This window comes from Drosophila arizonae, chromosome 4 (assembly GCF_054131065.1).
Source record: "Drosophila arizonae isolate 15081-1271.41 chromosome 4, UAZ_ARI_1.0, whole genome shotgun sequence".
NCBI lineage: Eukaryota > Metazoa > Arthropoda > Insecta > Diptera > Drosophilidae > Drosophila > Drosophila arizonae.
In genome coordinates, this window is record NC_142924.1 from 11,010,716 (window position 1) to 11,033,633 (window position 22,918).

Consider the following 22,918-nt stretch of genomic DNA (forward strand, 5'->3'; position numbering starts at 1 on the left):
CAATTAGATTGGCTAACTTCCGTTAGACGTGAGACGATTTAAGCTTTGAATTATGGCTGAGTAGATCTAGATTTGGTTAAGCAATTACGTTGAAGTGTAAGAAATGCACTATTTAAAGTGGGGTTTATGTAAGACCCTGAATGAAAGTAGATGAGTAAAAGTTCGTATAAGTGAGGATATAGATGAATAGATGCAATTGGATTTAATGGGTTGTATAAGTAGTCAAGTAATATTTATTGGCAAAGTATAGCTTATGAGATAGCCCAGCACTTAAACCCATGAGAAGCGATTAGAAAGGCAGCTGAATGTTATTGATATGTTATGGTTTGAACAGAATGTAGGAAACGCATATAGAACAGATTTACTTATCCAAGTTTGACTGCTTCTGTTTAAGAGAGAAAACATTGAGAATCATGTGAATGCAGCTTCTATTTCATGTTTTCATGCTTAAAAATATGTTTTGATTTATCTATCAATATTTATGCAAGCCAAATTATATTCCATAAAATGCCAATTAACAAGAGATTTGAAATCTGAATCCATTTTTTCCCATCCGCCTTGTTCCAGGCAATCTCTTATGCAAATTATACTCTAAGCTTTGTTGTTCCACATAAATTTCAATTTTTTCTTCTGCAAGAAGCTGACTCATACCACGCCTCTGGCCTCACCTCTCTGGAAACTCCCCTTTCAAAGAGAACCTCAGCTGCTGCCTTATGGCTTAATTCTCAACAAATCGCGTTGTGGGTGTCTTAACTTGGCGCTAATGAGCCGCCGCCGCCGTCGCCTGGACGCATTTAATAAATATTTAAATGAAAATAAAAAAAATTTTACAGCTGCAAGGCAAAGCGACTAAAGCACACACTGACACACACACACCGACACACACAGTCAAAATGACTTGAAAATATGTGTTAAAAGGCAATTAAACGCAATTAGCCAATTAGCATGGGTCATCAGCGCCAGCAGCCAGTCGCCCAAGAGCCCAAGAGCTGGCCAAGAGTTGCAGCAACAACAACAAGAAGTCACAAACATTAGCAACGACTTCCGTTAGAATCGGCGGACAGAAAAAAACATTTTTTTAAAATTGTGCGCGCCGTGGTTTTCATGATTTTGTTTTGACTGTTAATTCATTTTTATAGTCGCTTTAGATACACTGTTTACACCAATTGAAATAGAGTATATAGGTTTGTGAGAAACTTAAACTAAAATTGTCAGCCATTCTTAAGTGCATATATAATCTATCCATAACTCTGTATCTATCTGACTAAATACTCATTTCAATATGTATCTATCTATCTCCCTATGAATCGGTATATATATATGTATATATATAGAAATATATGTTTATATATTCTAATACTGTAGTGTCACTAGTTTTATGTAAAGCTATTTAATATTTGGCACTTTGTGCCATAGATCAATAAGAATTTCAACTGTTTCAGCGCATTCAGATCATTTTCAGAGTATTACTTCGCCAGTTATGCCCCATGGTCAGATTCTCACTTCGTTTTTCTATTCTCTGTTTCAACTTTAAAGCGTGCAAATTGCTGTCCCAATTTTTCAAGCATAAAAACTGACGAGCGCTACAAATAGAGAATCGGAGAGACAGAGAGAGCTCTTTTAGTTGCTTGAATATACCTAAACATAACAAATAAAAAAAAATATATATACAAAATGTATATAATACAAAAAATAATATTTTATTTTGCAATCAACAAAAAGCGAGCAAAGACATAAAAAAGAATTATTATGCAAGTGTGTGCTTTTTTTTGGAGTTGCGGCATGATAGTGCTTGCTTTTTGCCAGCCCAACCATCATCGTAATAGGCACTTGGTTAATGATCATCAGCTTAATGATCATCTGCATGCTCATTAGTTATTATGAGATGGTGTACGAGTGTAAGAAACTTTGGTCATATGACCCATGGACAAAGGCTAAAGAATTTTGACTCGAGATGGGATCAGTTGTGAAATATGGGATAGATGCGGAGAGGGAGATTGTTCAAAGTAATAGAACATAATGTTGCTTGTTTGGAATAGACGTAATAGCAAAAGTTTTGCATGCTTGAGATGGGAATCAACGGACTATGAAGTAGGTAGGAAGAGTTTTGAAATGAGTCAAGAGATGAGCTAAGAAAATTATTTAATATGAGAGAGAGGGAGAGAGAGAGAGATTTGTGTTTTAGTGTAGATTAAATTGGGTAATATACATATGCCACCGTTGACTTAAATTGTTAGATTTAGATAAAAAGATAGTCTGAGGATAATGTGGAAGATGGTTAAAAACCTTTAAGATTGTATTAGTGGCCAAATATATAGCTGGACCGAGTCACTATGCTCTTAAGAATCCTAAGTTGTGATTTTATACACAATATGGAAATGAGAAACAGACTTAGTAAGTGAAAGTAAGAGAAACAGAAAGGAAAAGGGAGATGAGAAATTGGGGGCAATGACCTAACACCAAGCCAGAACATTACTTAATAAAAAAAATATATTACTTTATATGCTTGATAGATACAATCGGCTGCTTCTTACCTGCTTTGAACAGCAATTCAATTTCAATTTATAAATTAATACGTAAAGTAGGAAATGGAAGTAAAAGAAAAGAGAAGGAGTTGTAAAAGAACGGAAAGCTTCATTTGTAAATGAAAAATGTAAAGCGGAAAATGCAGTAAAATAATAGAAATACAAGAAATATCCAAATGCATAGATACAGGAAGAAAGAGGGAGAAGGATAGACAAGGCCACGATTTGATAGAGCCCCAACAAAACTTAATATGTCTGTCTATATAAAACCCAAATGAGATCAGCTAAATTTATAATATTGTTGGTAATAGAAAAACAACTTTTATGAACCCAAAGAAGTAAAGAATGTGTCAGAAAGAGATGGAAAGAAATACAAGTAATGGGATAGTAAATGACTAGGATATACCCAATGAAGAGCAGCTATTCATACAAAACTTATATTTCAAATGGTTTCAAGGTATACAAAACCAAACTTTTCACCCACTAAGCTGTCATAATTTAAAAATTTCACAAAATTTTAGATAGGGAATCAGTTCTCATAAAGCCAGCGAACTAAGCTTAACGATAAAGTTTACCCGATTTAGACAGCAGAAAAAAGAAATTTCCATAACTTTTGGCTTCTACCATGCAAATGTATTACCAAATTTCGCAAGATAAAACTGGGCTTGGCCGTAAGATATGAAAACTGAAATTGGCTTTTTTCTACCGTCTTTTGAAGTGTCATAAAATCCAAAAAACGAAACGAAACGAAACAATTTCTCAGCTTTCTGGCATTGTTTGTATTATGAGAAGATGCCAAACTAAAAACCGATCAAAATGCTGTGCCCAGGTCTTCTCTGGTTTTTTTTCTGCTTTTGGTAAATGAATTTTTGATTAGGATAAGTTCGTTGAACCGCTGCGTCTTCAAAGTGAATTCTGTCGAAATTCGCGAGCGATATATGTATATGTATGTATATACACCTACATACACGGCTACATAATGTTAATGTATGTACATAAAATCGCGTGTGCTTTATAAATAAAATGTAAGATTCCAAATCGACGACGCGTTCAGCATTTTAAAAGCAATTTCCACAGCCATTCGACTTTATGTGCGATTTATTTCACAAAATTTATGCTAACGGGGCTGTAAATGCGAATGCATATAATTTATATGTAGCATGGGAACATAGCTCTAGCAAAATGTTTATAGTTTTTGTAAACAAATTTCCCAACATCCTTGACATTAGTCTAAATGGATGCATGTGGCAGCCAGGCAGAGAGAGAGAGAGAGAGAGAGAGGAAGAGACACCCACTAGATGATATTCTATACAATGGCTTTATATGTGTAGTCAGCCAAGTGAACCAATTAAATTGCAACTTGCAAGCGAGAGAGAAACTCAGCTGCAGTTGACGTCGACGTCGACGTCGGCATCGAAGCGTCGGTGTCGGTTGCAGCGTCCGTGGCAAATTAATGTTACTTCACACACTGAATTATGAGGGGTTGCCACAAGCGGCGCATAAATAAAATCAGTCTACCGAACTCAACGCCGACACGACCCAGAAGAATCAAAACACAAGCCGGCAAAGGTGCAAAAAAATAGAAGAAAAAAGAAAAAGGAAAAAATAAAAATAAAGTGAAGGCGAAAAAATTGCAAAAATGAAAAACATACGTGAGCGAAAATAGATGAGACGAAGAGGGAATGCTCTAACTGAAAATAGAATGCATTATGAATACAGATGAAACATAAATGGACAAGTATAAGCATAGGTATATAAGTATAAGTAAAAGTAAAAGTATATATGTATATAGTATAAGAAGGAGTTTAAGTAAAAATATAAATATAAGTATAATTAAAAGTATAAGAGTGACTAGTAATGAGTAAAAGTAGATTTGGGAGTAAAGGAATTAGTAGGTAGAAAGAATGATAGTCAGTAGAAGTAAAAACAGAAGTATAAGTCCAAGTTTCGGTATAAGAATGAGTATTAGTCGAAACTTCACTATAAAAGCAAGTTATGTAAAAAAAAGTAGATGTAAAAGTTACGAAAGCACATTAGTATAAGAGACAGTATAAGTATCAGTATTAGAATAACTGCTAGAAAAAGCTTACATATAAGAACTAATATATGTAAACATAACTATGGGTATAAATATTACAATGAATAAATATAACACAGAGTATAAGAACAAGAATCAGTAGAGATAAAAATATAATTTTAATTAAATAAGAATAAATTTATAAGTCGTAAGTATAAGTATATATAAGCAAGGATTATAACTGTTTAAAATTCAATTTATAATAGGGTCTTTTCAAAAACATGGCAGCTGTGTTAAGTTTCACCAATTTACCTCAAGTTAAGTTCACCTAGGCTAGTTAATCTCAGCTCTTTATAGAGACACTCTTATATATGTATATGTTTACACACTCTTCTACACCTTATAACTCACATACTTCACGGCTTTTAGGACGTCTTCTTCAATTACCCATTATGCAACAAAGTCGTAATACCCCTGCTCATAAAGGAAACCATCTAAAAATGTGAGTGAGGAAAAAATAACAAGAGAAAAAGAACTTTTGTTCGCGTCGTCATCGGTAGCAGACATCGGCGCTGGGGCGCTGAGCTCATCTCGTATGCAGGGCGCGCTTTATGTTTGGATTTTTTCATGCCACCTCTCTCAGACACACACAGACACATAGTCTCGCTGTTTCCCTCTTGCTGTCGCTCGCCGCCCAAAGCAAAGCAGCGGTAAAAATTTGCTGCACGAGTGTCGAACCTATTTGTAGTTATCAGAAAATTAAAAAGAACGTGCGCCAAGGGGTCGGCGAGGGGCGGGGCGGTGTGATTTGAGCTGAGGTAAAGCAAGGCGACGCGCAGTCGTGCGATTCTAACTGTGCTTTGCAGTAAGTGAAATAAATTTATGAGAATAAGGCTCAAATGTTAAAGCCAATGAGCCTCGGGCAGCACGAGCAACACTCAACACTCTCTTCACTCGCCTCCCTCGTCCACTCTCGCATGCTGTTTCGCTTTAAAGCAGAAACTTGTAACAGTGTGCGTACATAACAACAGCAGTAACAGCAGCAGCTACCAACCCACTCCACTCTACTCCACAGTCACTCAGTTACAGTTACAGTTACTGTGCGCTGCCCTGAGCGCTCGCTTGGCACGTTTTACGACGCCAAACGTCGCATAACTATTGATTTCAATTTGCATTTAATGGCTTTATAAGAGAGCATAAAAGACGACAAGCGACCGCAGCAAGAAGCACTCGAAAGTTACATAACAATTACAAAAAGAACATTGTTCCATCGATAACGATTTTTGTTTGTGCATTGGAAAAACTTTCACCTTGAAAGCGCATTGACTGAACGCATATTAGCTTCATTTTAAGAGCGAAAGACTGGGCGGGAGAGAGAGAGATAGCACGGCGAATTGAATAGCAGCATCAGCTGCTGCTAACTAACATTTCATGTAAAGAAGGGCAGTGAGAGCAAATCAAAGCGGAATATTGAGTGAGCATCAGATCAGAACCAATTGGAACTCTTAGCTCTGCAGCTAACTGTAAAGTAATGAAGGGAGAGGCAAATTGAGCGTATATGGAGCGCACTTTTAATCAGAGTCACTCGGAAGCTTTTATGCGTCTCTTTATGTTGCCATTTAATAGAGTGAGATAGCAACAGATTTATTCATGTGCGCATGTATATATGTACATTTATGTATATGTAATTGTTACTAAACAATTTTCAAGTTCCGTTCAGCGCTTTGTCTCTTGTGCTTTGCATTTCCGTTCTGCGTGCATGACAGGCACTCCCCACACGTCTGGCTGTCCGCTTCGCTTGGTCAGCGAAGGCCATTGGCTTTGGAAAAGCCAACGCTCAACAGGTAAACGCTGACTGCCCACCTGCCAGTGGCTGACAGAATATGCCAATCCCCGAGAGAACGGTGCAGTTCTGTTGGGCAGCTGTAAAAAGGAAAAACAAGAAACAGTTTAAATCGGGTTAAATTGCTCCGAAATTACGTAGCGTTTTCCAAATTGAATTTGGAAAGGTCCGATGCCTGGCATAAAATTCATTTTGATTTTTTCTTGTTGTTGGTGTAATTGAAGCACAAGCGAAAACAAGAACATCAACATCAACATCAAAGCGACTCGCTGGCACTGCCATGACGCGGCAAACCAAGTGGACCCGAAAACCCTGTCCCAGAACCTGGCCACGGGCTATGCCAGCATCGAGTCGAATACGTGCGCTCGAGAACCGGCTATGGCTAAAGCATTTCGCAACTATTAATTCAATTAAATGCCGCTGCTTTCAAATTTCAAATTCACAGAACAATTTTTTTGAAAGTTTTCTGCGCTAACATAAAAACTGAAAAAAATCAAGCGAAATTAATCAATTTAGAGCGTAATCAAGGCATTTGCGTGAGTTGCAAAAAGATATGCATGTATATAGATAAAAAACAACTTGCGAACATTTTTGAAGTGTTGTCTTTGGCCGCAGGCGCTATTCAAATTTAAGCTACTTGAATCTTGAGAAACATAAAAAAAAAGAAAATAAATTTCAATTGGGACAAGCCAAAAAGGGGAAAAAAATCTTAAGAGCCAGCATGCAATTGTCGAAGTTTGAAAGAGAAACAAAATAATAGCAAAAGACAACAATATTTGCTCAATCAGCAAAAGCAACAGCAAAAGATAAATAGTAGATGGAAAATGTATAGAAGATTGTTATATAATGTGAAATATTTTGATATGTAATGATAGGTAATATAGGTTAAGAAAAAATGAATGTAATGTGTATTCATTATAGAATTATGTAACATTTATTATATATTTATATTCAAGTCTAAAATAGTCTATATAAAGTATATGTTGACTTTAAACTAGTTAAATATTAAAGAAATGAGCTTAACAGTAACATGTTAACGACAAGAATGTTAGCAACAGCACCAATAACAGTTGCTGTGAATCAATAACAGAGAACTGTTAAAAAGCCCTCTATATGCAAGTCTCGTAATCTATATCATCTACCCACTAGTTAGTGTATTTACCACCGTATATATTGAACGATTGGTGAGCGTGTTTTACATTTAATTAAACAAGCGAACAACAATTGAAATTGATTGTGCGTAAAGTTGAACACAACAAAAGGCCGACGGACAGCAGCCGCACCCCCAACAATAATGCACAATAAACCGTTGGACAGCCATTAGGGCGCCAAATGACATTTATGCCCCAAGCTACTCACGCCCTCTCTCTCACGCCCTCGCTCTCACTCTCTCTATCATTCCCTGCTCTTCCATTTCCTGTTTAACAAAGCGGACAACTAACTGTCAATACGATTGCCCATGAAAAAGGGAAGGCGATAGAGCTGGCAGGTGTATTTGAGATGCTTTTGCTAGAGAGACAGATTGACAGATTGGGTGATTGAGTGATTGAAGCTGGCTAGTTAATCAACAAAGCGTTGCCTACTGAAGGTCAGCCAATGTGTTGACAAAAGAAAAGGGGCAAAGAAGCTGTTGCCAATTGCTTATACACCGATATATTCATATATATTTAACTATATAGTAGCTGCTCTCTGACGGATATCGAAATGCGTTCCGCTTCGCAGCGCGTGCATTTCAGCTGTGCAGCAGTTTGTGTCTTTGCTGCACACACACTCACACATACACACGATATCAAATGAAACGAAGTGCTAATGGCAATAATAATTATGCGGAGACAACGTGGCGTATGCGTAACCTAATTTCTGACTCAAAGACAAGTTTGCCATTCATCACAGCGATTATAAGAGCGACAATTATAATAATAGTAAAAGTAATAATAATAATACTAATAGCAATAATATTAATAATAATAATGCTATGCAATTATGCTCAATAATAAACAGCAATCAGTTTTTACGAGATTGTACGAGTTGATTGCGAAAACAAATGCCGGACAAACAATTGAAGTTTCAAGTTAGTTGTCAATGTTGTCAATGCTATTGTTGTTGTTGTTGTTGTTGTTGTTGCTGTTGTGGTCACTCATGTGAGAAAGTTGTGCCAAATGCAGATTTTACTCTAATGATAATGTAACAACATCTCTTTTGAGCTGCTCTCCCCCACAAACTGCAAAATTTCAAAACTTTATAGCTCGGTTTGTCTGTGTGGGCGGCATTTAGTAGTACAGTTTGTTATTTTTCCTTTCATTCCATTCCATTTCAGAGTGTGCATAATTGTAATGACATCAATTTGAATTGCTGCCCAGCTGTTGGTCAAGTCTTTTGTGGCCTTTAAGTTTTCAAGTCGCACAAGTTGCTGAAACAAAGCGTATTTAAGCATGGCTTTAGATATGCCATATACGATATGCTACACTCTATATTTAAGCCTAAGCACATTGTGCAAGGCCCATCATTTGCAGCTCTGCTTGAAATGTGTTGCAAGCGAAACGAATTGGCATTTTAATGTAGGAGTTTCGTCTGTAGATGTTGGATGTACGGAAAATGTTATTTCTCTGTTAAAAGTTATTACTACTGCCAGTTTTACTCTTACTTTTCTCGGTTTATTCGACGTGTTCAAACTTCTGCTGCTCTAATATTTGTCCTTGTTCTACTTTTGTTCTTCTTATTTTCATTTCAATTCCTTGATTTTCTTCTTTTTCGCTTTTCCCAATTCTGTCACATTTTACTGCTACATCTTCTTCCTCTCTCATTTTGCATCTGCCTACATTTTTCCATCTTACTCCAGCTACTTCTTATATTCCTTTTGCCAATTCTATTGAGTTTCCCTTTATGATTGTACTCCTATTTCTAGTTCATCTTCAATTTAAATGTCTATTCAATTTTCTACTCTAATTTCTTCACTCCACTTTTATTCCCACATCATTCACTCATTATATACTCCTAATATAACTGCTACTCGTCCTCCTTCTACTACTTTTACTTATTTTTTTGCTACTGCTGCCTTCCTTCATAGTGCCCTTCGACTCCTAATCAACATCTTAGTCCTTCGGCTCCATCTCCTTTTATTCGCCATCCCATTACTCTTTCTAATTCTTCTACTTCCATTCAGTCCTCTCCTCCCCTCCTCTTTCTACTCCTAATACTCCTACTTTTTCCACTCCATCCATCTTCTCTGCAGCTATTCAACACATACATATGTCGTCAGTCAATCTGTCAGTTTGTCAATTATTCAGCTGGCTCACACAGTTATATGTAAATACATATATACGTTTATAGATTATGTACATGTCTAGCTGCTCCAGTTTCAGTTAATTTAAATTAAAATAAAAACTCTACATTTTTCCCTTTGCCAACTGCTGCTGTTGCTGTTGCTGCAGACAACTTCCTGTTTGGCCTCTATCTCTAGCTGTTGCCTGGCCCAGCAACAACAATAACAACAACAACGACAACTTCATTGTGCACACAGATGTTTAATCAACATCATTTAACTTCATCATCACGATATAACAACAACAGGCAGAACCCAACCTGCCTTGGCAGCTAAACAGCTTCTCGCTCTAAACTTTTCTTGTTGTTGTTGTTTGGCCCTTTTTTCTCATTTGAGCTACTTGACTGTTTTAGCACCCCCGCTGACTGTCTGACTCTCTCTCTCTCTCTCTCTCTCTCTCTCTCTCTCTCTCTCTCTCTCATATATATATATGGCAGATTTTAGTGCAAAACAATTTAAATAACAAGTTGGTAATGGAGCCGCATCTGTGCCTGGGAATCTTTACTGTGCCACATGTGGGTAAGCCCTTGTTGTCGTTGTTGTTGTTAGCCAGGCAACAAAAAATTACTGGAGCATGGAATTGTTTATTGTTGTTGTTGTTGCTGTTGTTGTTTGGCGCTGATTTAAAATGTAGATTTCTTTGGTAGCTGCTTTGCTGAGGTTTCATTGCACAGCAGCACATTGATGCGGCAGCCAGTGCAACAGCAACAGCCACTTGCCACTTGCCACTAACTCACTGTTATTTCGTTGTTGTTGTTGTTGTTGGCAGCAGCAGCAGCAGCACCAGCAATTGACATTTGTTGGCAAATTTGCATGCCAAAGCCATTTGCAATGAGGTCGACTTCTATTTGTGCGAATTGTAACGCGCATTTTAATTAGATTTTGATGCGAGCTAGATGGAAGGACAGTCAGAGAGAGAGAGAGAGAGAGAGAGAGGAAAAGAGTAATGAGATGAGGTAGCTAGAATCCGGGGAAGTAACTCAACTACATGCAGATTAGTTCACAGCTACAGCAGCAATTTAATCTCTTAATTTAAATGTGTATAAAAAAAATTGAATTAACTTTGGGAAATGAACTCTTAAAGGCGTCACACGAGCCGCAACTAAATTGAATTTATATAATGAACATCAACTCTTTAATAGCTGCTCGATTAGCATAATAATAATGCAACTGTGTTGCATGCAATTTTTTAAATGAAAAATGGCTAAAAAATAGCTATAGCATAAGCAGAACTATAAAAAAATTATATATATATATATAAAAATAATAATAAGGCAGAATATTGCATTATATAAATTAAATATGCATAAGGACACAGTTGAAGGGTTGAAGGAATTAAATATACATAAATGCTTTAAAAAGCTTTCAAAATTGTATATACAAAATTATGCTTTGGCTTTAAGTAGTCTAACCAGTTTTTTGCTCACATTTTTGGAGTTGAGCAATATTTGCAAAACTCTTATTAAACTTCCAAGTTTGTATGATAAACGTTTTATATAAACTTTACATAGAGTTGACTTAAAGAGACTTTGTCATGCAGTTTTTGGAACCTCTCTCTTTTTTATGCAGCGAGTAATGCCTAGATGTCATTGATGATATTCATTAGAATTTTAGCTAAATATATATAAAGTTTTAATATATCTTAAAGTTTCTTACATTTAAATATTAAGAAAATGCTTTACAAATAATAAATTAAAAAAACTTTAAAGTTTAGTATATTTCATATGTGAATTAGTAAATAATTTGTTAACGAATAAATAAGTATTTGTTTCTTAAATGTAACACATTAAAGAGTTGATAACCGTCTTTAAAGTATCTTTTTCATTCTCTCTCTCTCTCTCTCTCTCTCTCTATCGCTCTTTCTGCCTCTGTCTTTCATGTGCCGCCTGCCTGGCCATAAATAAAAGTTTTATATATATTTCATATTATATATATCGTTTAATAAGTTTATGCAAATGTTGACCATAGCAAAAGCCACAAGCAGATAATTCATATTAAAATCTTAATTAATAAGCGTTCAACTTGTGGTTTGTTTGCAGAGAGCGAGAGAGAGAGAGAGAGTGAGTGAGCACTGGGCGTGGCGTATAGACCACAAATGCTAACCGCAGCATTGTAAAATTTGCAGCAATCAATGCAGATTGCATAAGCAAACCTCAATTTGTAGTTTAAACAAAACGAAAATTAAACAATGAGAATTCAATTCATAAATTAAAGTTAACTTTCCATATGAGCTGTATGAATGTTATAGATTAAATAAATATGGGAAAATGGATGTAATATACAGATAGACTTTGTTAATATATGTATAAGTTATTATCTATATTTTCAGCAACATTTCCATTATTGTTTTTCAGCTCTGCTGAACTAGTCCTGGCTTGAATCACTCAGTTTTTGTATTTTCTAATTTTCTGTTTGTATTATGGGTCAAAGTCTTTGAAAAAATGACGTTATAAAAAAAAAAAAGAAAGAAAAAGTAAACCAGGCGCATAAAAAATAAAGCCAAAAACTATATACATATAGTATATATATAGAAAAATGTGGTTATATGAAAAACTGAAAAACATGGTGCATAACTGACAAACGAGTTCTGGCAGACAGATAACAACAACAGCAACAGCAACAACCACAAATCTAATAAAAAGCCTCGCTTGACTAAATGTAAAAAATGTTAAGTATACCAGAAATTTATAGCGTACAATTTTTCGCTTTTTGTTTTTTATAATTTGGTGTGAAAATAAATATATAAATGTATAATGCAGAAAAGTAAACATATAAAAAAAAATGGAAAATTGTGGAAAAAACATTGTGAAACAATTTCTCTAATTAATTGTACAAACAGTTGTTGTTGTTATTGTTGTTGTTGCTGCTGCTATTTTATTGCACATTTTCCGCTTTTGGTCTGGCGAATGCGAAACTGGCTGCCACATGTGGCATGCTTGCCAGCCCACCCAGACGCCGCCTGCGTCGTCGCGTCGCGTCGCGTCGCTCAAATTGCCAAACGGCGCGACAACATTTTTGAGATGGCAAAAGCTTTAACTAATTTAACGCGTATTTCAGTTGCCTTTTTTGCACTCATTTCATTTATTCATTTTTTTTTCTGTTTACAACATTTGCAGGATGCCAGTCATGTTGCCGCACCCAACAACAACAGCAGCAGCAACAGCAACAACTTGCCACAGCAAGCAGCAGCAACAGTGACGGCAGCAGCTGAGCCAGCGTTAAATGTCGAGGCTGTCATATTGCAAAATCAGGTGGACACATTGCAATGGCAATTGAAGCAGGTGAGTGACTATAACAAAAGACTTAAGACACAAACTTCACATTAGAATCGAAGCGCTCTACAAGAGTCTAGACTCGGCGACACAGAAAACGTGACTTCAGCGCTCACTTTGGCTTGTTGTTAGCTATGCAAGCGGGTGTTCATAGCCCTACTCCCCCGCCGCCTTGGCTCTGCCCCCTGCCGCGCTCCTTACTCCTCCCATGCTGCTGCTCTACATAGCTTGGACTTCAACCTGTTTCCCTTGACTTTTAAGACATGTGTGCGCCTACCTCCCTCCCTCCCTCTCTCTCGCTCTCTCTTATTGCTAACAATATATTCTCACGCTTATAATTATAGATAAAGAGAGGGAGAGAGAAATAGAGTCTGTGTCTGCGGCCACACTTAATAAACACAACTCCGCCTGCCTCTCGCCTTCCCTCTCTCACTCTCTGTTTCCCATCTACTCATACTAAGTGGCCTTTGTTCGTTTTTCTTTGTATCTCATCGTCGCATTTCCTTTATTTCTGTTATTTTTTTTTATTATGCTTTTGCTGTCCGGCTTCGGCTGCGTGCTAGGGCCGCGTCCAGCCACATCCACAATTAGGCGGCACATTCTTTTTAACGCTTAATTATAGACCGGCCAGCGTGGTGGTCGCCAGCACCACTCGATTCTATATTCTCCACTCTACTCAGCTCAGTTCTTTGGTTCTCGTCTCTTTATTTCCATTCTGTTTGGCGTCTCATTGTCTTTTGGCCATTTCCTCAATGGCTGAAAACTTGCAGCATTAATTTTAAATTTCCTCAAACAAAAGATTCTAGAGAGAAAGAGAGAGAGAGAGAGATGGCGACTTTATCTTTTATTGACTGCTGATGGACAAGTATAGCATTTAAATGCCAGCCTACTGTGCTGCCAATCAGATAAAAATGTTCGAGATTTTTTAACAAAGATTTCAACTTAAAATTATTGAGGAAAAATAGTTGTAAAAGACGCGAAGAGTGCAGCTGCTGCTGGTAAAATTATGCCTAAAGCGGAGCTGATAATGGGAAAACTGAAAGAGTCTAGTTCGATTTATGAGATATGTGAAGAATCTGTAAAAGAGAATGCCTTTGGGAAGTAGACTAGATTACATAACAAGTAATGGAAGCTCTAATTGAATAACCTTGACTAGGCTGAAACGGAGAAACTCTTAAGAGAGTGAAGTAAAATGTAATCGATTTATTATTCATAGATTCGAAACTTTTGTCTGGTTCTCTCTGGGAGCAAAAGTATAATATGACCAATCGCCTCTGGTTTCTATTTAGAAAATTCATAATTCACTCAAATGTCGCTCTAATTGAACTTATTGATAATTCAATAAAGTCTCTTGCCAAAGCATATAAATATAATATCAATAATCTTTGATATACAAGTAGAGTAGGATTTATTATTTATTAGTATTTTAAAATACTAATAAATAATAAATCCTGCTATTCTTTTATAACATAGATAATGGATTATTATTTTTGTTTATTATTATTATTTACTATTATTTATTTATTATAATATTATAAATTTGTATAAGATATTATCCCTACTTCTTCAAATTCTTAAAACAAGACAAATAAGGTCATTTTATGATTAATTAAAGATCATATATAATATTTTTGCCCAGTTGTTTCATATACACAGACAAACAATATACCAAATTATATATGTATATCGCTCAAAATCCAAAGCAATCATTCATGCATCCAATATTAAGTCTTGCTCTTTTTTTTGCCCACCCAACCTGTGCGTAACTAATTGAACCGCTTCGTATTTAGAAGACAAGAACTCCAAAGTATGTGGGTCGCATTTCAAGCTAACCTGGTTAATAGTTAAGCGTAGCTTGTGCTCAATAGTCAGTTATTGCTGCTGCGCTTGCTGCTTCTTCTTCATCATTGTCTTCTTCTTCTTCTCCTGTTGTTGCTTCAATTGAATTTCCAAGCCATATTTGTACCATGCTGACCTTCAGCTTTCCACATCTATGGCAGATGGCGCGCGCTGTTTACACACATCGCAACACTTGCAGTCAACAAACTGATTTCAGATTCTTTTTAATTCATCAACTTACAACAATATTTACGCTTTCATTTTGATTTAACGCGCTTTGAAATGCGCCTGGTGGAAAGCCGTCAGCAGCAGCAGCAGCAGCAAATTGCAATCTAATCAGTGATAAATATTTTCCACACTTCTCTCTCGGTGCACTCGAAGGCGCTTGGAATGCCGCCGGAAAACTTAAGACAAGACGCAAAAAAAAAAAAAAAAAAAAAAAAATGAAATAAAATAAAACGAGGCAAAACTGGGTTATGTTGCACCCAAAGGCGGTCAGCAGCAGCAGCAACCGGCAAAAAATTACAACAACAACGTCGGCTACAACTTTATTAAACAGCAAACAAATCAGGGAAATGAAGCGTGGGCCGCTGCTCGCGCTGTAAGAGGCGCACAGACATCGAGTCTCAATCCCTGAGCCGCTGTGATTGATGGCATCGATTGATTGAAGGCAGGAACTTTAATTTATGCGCACAGTTTTCCCTCACTCTCACTCACTCTGCCTGCGCGTGTTTGTGTATTTGTGTGTGAGCGGATGCTGGCTCAGCTCCAGATGGGTTTTTAATGAACCAAATTGTGGGCAGGAAGTGACCAAAAAAGACAGAGTAGAGAAGAACCACAATGTGTACCGAGCTCAATTCGTTAAGCCTGTCAAATGTGCTTTAAACAAGCCATAAGCACTATCTAACAGCAGCAACAACACCAACACTTTCACAATCTTGAAGCAGACTCTGCCTTGACTGGTTATGGAGAACTAGCTGAGTTATTGCTGCTGCTAAATAGCTGCCACATGCTGCAAATTCTTTTCTTTTGCTGGTGTCTATCATAGGCAACTCTATGAATGGAAAATGGTGCACTCAAATGAAAAATTCTTTTGCATTTCAAGACTTGTTGGGCTTAGTGAGAATTCAGAATCTATGACATTTTATTGCAAGGGCAGGTTGATCGATGATGTCACTACGTGTTACATTAAATGTGAAAAGGACAACATATAAAATATATAAATAAAATAATTATAAAATATATAAAAATAAAATAATTATAAAATATTTAAAAATAAAATAATTATAAAATATATAAAAATAAAATAATTATAAAATATACATAAATAAAATAATTATAAAATATATAAATAAAATAATTTCATATAAGGATGCATAAATTAGAATAATAAAATATTTTTAATTTGTCATATAAAATACAGAAAAATACTTATAATAAAATACAGTCGAGTCTCGAAACTGTAAAAAAACGAGATAAATAGAAAAATATGTATCCCCTTGAAAAAAAATCGTTCTCAATAATTCTCCATAATTGTTTAAATCGAAAAAAAAAAAACTTGTTCGCTTGCCATTTCGAATTAGCGGGACTCGACTGTATTACATAAATAATAATAAAATGTCAGATGTTGAACTGTGCAAAATATTAGGTTTAATAATTTATCAATACCCTATTGGGTATATATATGAGAAAAAAGTGATTTATTTTATATATGTTTGTTTAGTAAACATGTGAGATTCTATATTGTTTACCTTTGCTATGAGCGCTTCATGGCATTGGAATTTACAGCACGACCCAATTCTAATGCCCTCTTGTCCCTGACTGTGAACTGTTGAATTGTGATCGTGCTTTTATCTACAAAGAGTCACACACACACACACACACACACTCGGCTTCCAGGCGCCACTCAAATATTACTCAAGTACTGCACTTCTCTCACTTCAACAAGCTCTGAGCTGAGCTGAGAGCTGTGTCAGGTACGTAGAAACGGAACGGCAAAGAGCAGTGGAACAGAATTGATAATGAGCATGATACAAAGTCAGCTCTACATTTGATGCTCTTCCACGTCATATAAACTTGATCAAGATAAAGGAGAGCATATACATATGTATGTATATTTGTATGTACAGGTGGCTATATTATAAATAAAGATCTATATCGATATGCATAGTCGGCAATTCAGGTTGATTTGCAGAGAATCAATATACTCTTTCGACTATGTGAGCGAGTATAAAAATGTAACTGTATTAAATTTGAGTATGAGAACATCATAGAAGAATCAATTCAATTTACAACTTTCTCTATATATTAGTAACTTATGTATGTATATAATATATGTATACTATATATATTCATATGCTTATATGCTATAAGTACAACATAATTAATCTACTTAAAAAACATTTGGAATCCTAAATGGCGCACTTAAACCTGTTGTTTTGCGCAATTGCATAAATCTTGCACAAAGCTAGGTGTGAGTATGTGTGTGTGCCTATTAGATGTGCTTCAGTGTGTATGTGTGGGCTTTTGGCACTTGTAATTCCCATCTTCAAACCAATAAACACGCAGCAGGAAAACGCTAAACGGCAATTGCTGCTGCTACTGCCAAACTGACAACAACAACAACAGCAGTATTATCAACAACCGCAATAGCAGCAGCAACAGCAGCAACAAACATTTTGTAGTTTACGTAATCAGCAGGCTGGCCAAAAGCAAAAAAGCCAAAAACAAAACATTGGCTAAAATCGCTTGCTGCCAAATTGCATTGCCAACATTTGTTTTTAGTTTTGGCTTCTTTTTTGTTGTTGAGCTTTTGCCTCATTTGGGCGTCGTGTGAAACTCTTTTTGGCCATGTGGCATGCAGCAAGTGGGTGTGGCCCAGCCGCAGCTGCTGCCTTTTCTGATCAGGTGGCATCTTTGACACTTTGAGTGTTGCCAATTTGGCAGCTGTGTGCCTGCCTCTTAATTAGGCTAGGCAAATTTCTTGGCCAACCAACTGGCCTAAAGACCCCAAAGCAGGAGAGAAAAACAGAAACAGAAACAGAAACACAGAAACAAAGTTGAACTGAAATTGAAGTCCGATTTTTGTACGAGTGAAAGTTGTGAAACGGGCGGAATGCAAGAGGTGGAAGGGGATTGCTCGACAAATGCAACGATCTCCGATAGATGGAAAATTAACATAATCTATAAATTGCTTATAGATAAATATCGATGATCATAAATTCATTAAATAGAGAGTTTACTGTGGCAACGACCTTGTCCGGCCACAGAGGTGAATGAAAAAGTGAAAAACTCCAATCTGAAGAGTTATGGGTGCATTGGTGGATACAGTTAGAAAGAAAAGCAAAACAAACAAATGAAACGAAATTTGAATTCAGAGAGCGCGCTTTAAATTATCATTAACAGAATTTCGAACTCTAGAAACAAAGGCAAAGTGGAAGAAGAAAAGTTACCAAAAAAGAAAAAAACATGTCTATTCAAATTTGCATGCCAAGTTACTTAAGATAATTAACATAACAAATTGCTGCAAATGAATTTCAAATAGGAGCAGACGAAGCGTAAAATTAAATGTATAGAAGAGAGACAAAGAGACGACTGGAATGGAACAGCCGAGCTGTATGACCTAAGAATACCAGACAGGGCGTCGTTTACATGTACAATGGCAAAGACAATGGCCAAAACGTTTAGAGCTCGATTGTATCATTGCATAATCTAGCGATTATTCATGCTGCGAATTATAGGTATAACCGTAGCCAAATTGACTTAATAACTAGTTGCATTTACTTAAATTTATGATAAATACTGCTGTTCTATGCAATTCTCAGAAGTTTGAGTAAGTGAGGCATGCCAATAATGGGTATAAAGAGTCAGAGTTAGATTAACAATAATAGAATTTTAAGTGTCTGGGAGTTACGTAATGGAAGCGGTGATTTTTTTGAAATTTGGAAATTGAAAGTGGATCTATATTCTTTACTGTAAATAAATTATATATATTTAGCTTTATACATCTCTAAATCTTCTATTGATTGTCATTGAAAAGCCACTCGATTCCATTCTTCACATCAGTCCACATTAAATATTTGATTATTATCAATAACATTTTAAAAGGTCTTCAGAGTTGACAGATTTCGAGTTCGGAATTGGCTCGTCTGTTGATTTGAATTAGATTTGTAGAAATGAAAGGCATAATTTATGAGAGCGCACATAATTTGAAATGATTTACATATTTTTCTACCTTAATAATATGTAAATCGCTCAAATGATGTTTGATATTGAAATTGATATCATTCTTTACTACTTTTCTTTTCGAAATTGTGGAGCTTAGTATAAGTGCTTGATTAAATTAGAAAACGGCTATAACTAACTGCAATCTGATTGAATGTTTGTTTTTGAACTTATATGGATTCTCTCTGTTGTCTCTGTCTATAGAAATCTGCTTCACCTACGCTTTTAAGATTTATAAGCAATTTCTCTGTAATCCAACCGACTTAAGTTCGATCTTCGACAATGAAAACCCATTTAGGTCAGTTAGCTATCTGCTATAATTCCTGATAACTGTCATATATATAAGTGAAACATATGTTCTATATAAGTACTTGATGAAATAATCTGCTCTGCTCCTTTTTAGACCGAAACCAATTGTGAAATGTATCGTGCTGTCATGGAGGAGGTTGCTCGCTTCTTTGAGCGCTATCAGCAGCAGCAGCAACAACAACAGCAGCAGCAACAACAACAACAGCAACGCCAACAGCTGGCGAATCGACACAGTTTGGGCGGCTTGGGGGAGCAAATCTCGCGCTCAAAGAGTCTGCATCATGTGCAGGGCGTGCAGAGCGATCCGAATGGCTGCCATGTGGATGCAACTGGCGGCAGCAACTGCAACGGCACCGCTGCCTCAGCCACGCACTCTGCCTCGTATATGCGCGCGCGCAGCAGCACAAATTTGATGCTAAACAAATCGATGCTGACGATGAACGAGGAGCACGGCTACGAGAGCATTGCGCCCGCCGGCAGCTACAATGCCTTCAAGGACTTTACCTGGTAAGAGAGCGAATGTGACTTGAGTGAGCTGAATATTCATTAATCGAATGGTCTCCTCCAACAGGCGTCGCTCACCCAAGAAGCTGGGCGGCTGCAAGTCGCGTTTGTCTTCGCCCGAGGCGGCCGAGGAGAAGCTCAACCAGGAGGCATTTCGTCTGGCGCGCACCATACGCAATCTGTTGCACACATCGCAGCAGCAGCCGGATCTCACGATGCTGCCACACGGCGCGGCTGCGGGCCAGAGACTCAGAAACCAGAGCCAGAAGAGCAACGCTGCCTTGACGCTGATGGCGGCGCCGTTGCATAACTCGACTAGCCTGGATGCACCGGCTGACAACAACAACAACAATACCACCACCACGACAAACAATACCACCACCGCCACCAATAACAACAACAGCCCCACCAGCAGCACCACTTCCTCTGCTGTTAGCCCTGAGCTGCTCTTCTTGCGCGCCAATACGATGCGAGATTCTCGACTATCGCTGCGCAGCTCTACCGACAGCTCTGTGCATTCCACCATCTCCTCGACGGCCTCGTCCTCGTCGAAAATAGAAACCGATGAAGAGAACCACACAGCCAGCACCACCAGCAAGCAGAGCCCAACGACTGTCACGAGCAATCAGCACAATGGATCCAGCACAGAGGATGAGAGTGGCTTCAGCTCGATTAGCTCGTTCCATGATGTGGGTCTGCCACTCAGCTCCACCTTGATAGGTGGCAACAGCTGCCGTCTCTCGCTCTCCACAGAGAGTCGCAACTCGACGCTCAAATCGGCGCTGAACGGGGTGGGCGTGCCACTGCAGCCCCAACATTCGCCCAGCAGCAGCAGCAGCAGCACCTTGAACTGTCAATCGCCCGCGAAGACCTATCGTAATGCGAATCGATATCAGCGCTTCTCAACGCTCTCCAACGAGGATGCAGCCGCTGTGCTCTGGGTCTAGGCTACACGCATTTCGTACCCCCACATAAAATTAAGTTTTAGTTATTGTTTTTCCCTTTCGCTAGTGCCTCTCGTTTAGTTTGTAGCCGCTCCTTAATGTTTAAAATTTGTGTACTTTATTCTAGTAATTTTAATGTTTTAAAAATGTATTTAGTTTCAGTTTCTTATCATTACAAACTTCGCATTTTTAAATTTAATTTCTTGTAAAGTTTTAACTTAAGTTTTGCAGTATTTATATAACTTGCAGCTAAAAATAAACATAAAACTAAAGCTACAAAAGTATTTGAAATGAATGAGAAAAGCAAAAGGCCTCTCGGAGAGAATGTAAATGACTCTGCGCAACAGCGCGGCGAAATTCTGTTACTATCTTAAGCCAATCTAATGAATAACATGAATGAATAACAGAGTATCTCGTTTTCCTTTTAACTACCTACTCTGCTAATAGCTCCAGCTTACAAAGTGCAGCCACACTCTGCTGTAGCTAGCAATAGTGTCATCTCGCTCGCTCTTAAATTTCTTCATAGTCAGCTTGTCTGACACTAATTTCTCGCTGCTCAACACTAGACAGAGTCAATGACAATGACTAGTAGTAGGAGAAAGTAAAGCACAAGGAGATTTTATAATAGGTTTTTACATTTGACAAGCTTTTGAAATTGAATTTTGTTATAATTAAAATTTTTAAATTATTAATTATATGCAAGTGAACACTGGACAATAAAGCAGCAGGCTTTGATCTCAGGTTGAGTAACTGTAGCATTTGCTTGGCATTTGTTGTCAACTATTTGGTTTCAATCTGCATTCTTTCTAATCGTTAGAATTCCTCGTTTCGGCACGTTACGTTTCGCTCAAAACTTTTCGGTATTTCCGCAATATTCCGGCAATCGCACTCATCGCTAATATACATATCGTTGATTATTTGCTACTCTTTCAACGGAGTAGAGGGGTGTTATCTAAAAACAATATCAATTAGGATGGCCAGCGCCCAAATGCAACCGTTTGAACCATCGGTCTTTGAGCCAAATAAATTTCTGCAGAGTCGCTTGGAACAATCAATCCTTAACGAGAAACAGGAGCTGCTAAAGGAAAGAGACCATGAGCTGGAAAATATGCCCGGGGAGCAGAGTGAACAGACGTATAAAATCGAATACAAACATCCACTAGAGCATGTCTGGACACTATGGTACCTAGAGAACGATCGCACCAAACACTGGAAGGACATGCTCAATGAAATCACACAAATAGATAGCATTGAAACATTTTGGGGGTACGTCACTCTCCATCTGAAAATTTTACTAACTCTATATAGATTGTAAGAGCTGTAAATCTTTCAGATTATACTATACTATCAAAACACCATCAGAGCTTAAGATTGGCAGCGATTATTATATGTTTAAACATGGCATTCAGTAAGTTAAGCGTAGTTCTTTGTCATATTCTAAAATCTTAGCACTATCTCTGATCTGCAGACCAATGTGGGAGGATGAAGCTAACATAAAGGGCGGACGCTGGCTCTTCACTGTCGGCAAGAGTTCGAAGTATGCCCTGGATCGCATCTGGTTGGATATACTGTTAATGATGGTGGGCGAGTCTTTTGAATATGCTAGTGAAATTTGTGGTGCTGTAGTTAACATACGTGCGAAAAGCAATAAGATATGTAAGTAAAATGTATGTCTACAGTAAATTCAGTTAAAATTCATATTTTTGCAGCTGTTTGGACGGCCAATGGAACCAACGAGCTGGCCGTTCTAGAGATTGGTTTTAAGTTGAAAACCTTATTACACCTACAATCGCACAACTTGCAATACCAGCTGCACTCGGATGCGATGTCAAAAATAAATTCTGGGGTCAGATCTGTATATAGTCTATAACGATTATTAATTCTATAATTACGTATGTTCAGCATATAAGACTAGCGTAGTATAAGTGCTCATTAGTATAAGAACCTAATTGGATATATTTTTGACCCAAATTGTATTTTGAAATTCCAGCAAGAAATTCAGCTAGCCTATTAAAAAAAAAAAAAAAAATTACCGTATCTTATTTACAATTGATAATAAAAATGATTGTTCGCTGCAGATTATTAAAAGGAAACTTACGACTTTCCCTTTACCCCCTTC

The 22,918-nt window shown here is 37.3% G+C and overlaps 2 protein-coding genes across 2 annotated transcripts in view; both read left to right on the forward strand.

The window, feature by feature from the left end:
- The window catches only part of LOC108613101 (uncharacterized), a 33,599-nt gene extending 12,519 nt beyond the window's left edge, over positions 1 to 21,080 (forward strand). The window contains exons 2-4 of the mRNA XM_018006330.2: positions 12,824 to 12,988; positions 19,446 to 19,858; positions 19,923 to 21,080. Coding sequence (XP_017861819.1) covers positions 12,824 to 12,988; positions 19,446 to 19,858; positions 19,923 to 20,802 — 1,458 coding nt within the window. The 3' untranslated portion in view covers positions 20,803 to 21,080. The remainder of the gene's footprint in view (positions 1 to 12,823; positions 12,989 to 19,445; positions 19,859 to 19,922) is intronic.
- Positions 21,081 to 21,359: 279 nt separating this feature from the next.
- Positions 21,360 to 22,892, forward strand: eIF4E5 (eukaryotic translation initiation factor 4E5). The gene is made up of 5 exons (XM_018008625.2): positions 21,360 to 21,540; positions 21,617 to 22,065; positions 22,133 to 22,207; positions 22,268 to 22,455; positions 22,509 to 22,892. The coding sequence occupies exons 2-5, from the start codon at positions 21,773 to 21,775 to the stop codon at positions 22,667 to 22,669; spliced, it is 717 nt and encodes a 238-aa protein (XP_017864114.1). The 5' UTR covers positions 21,360 to 21,540; positions 21,617 to 21,772; the 3' UTR covers positions 22,670 to 22,892.
- The last annotated feature ends 26 nt before the right edge of the window (positions 22,893 to 22,918 follow it).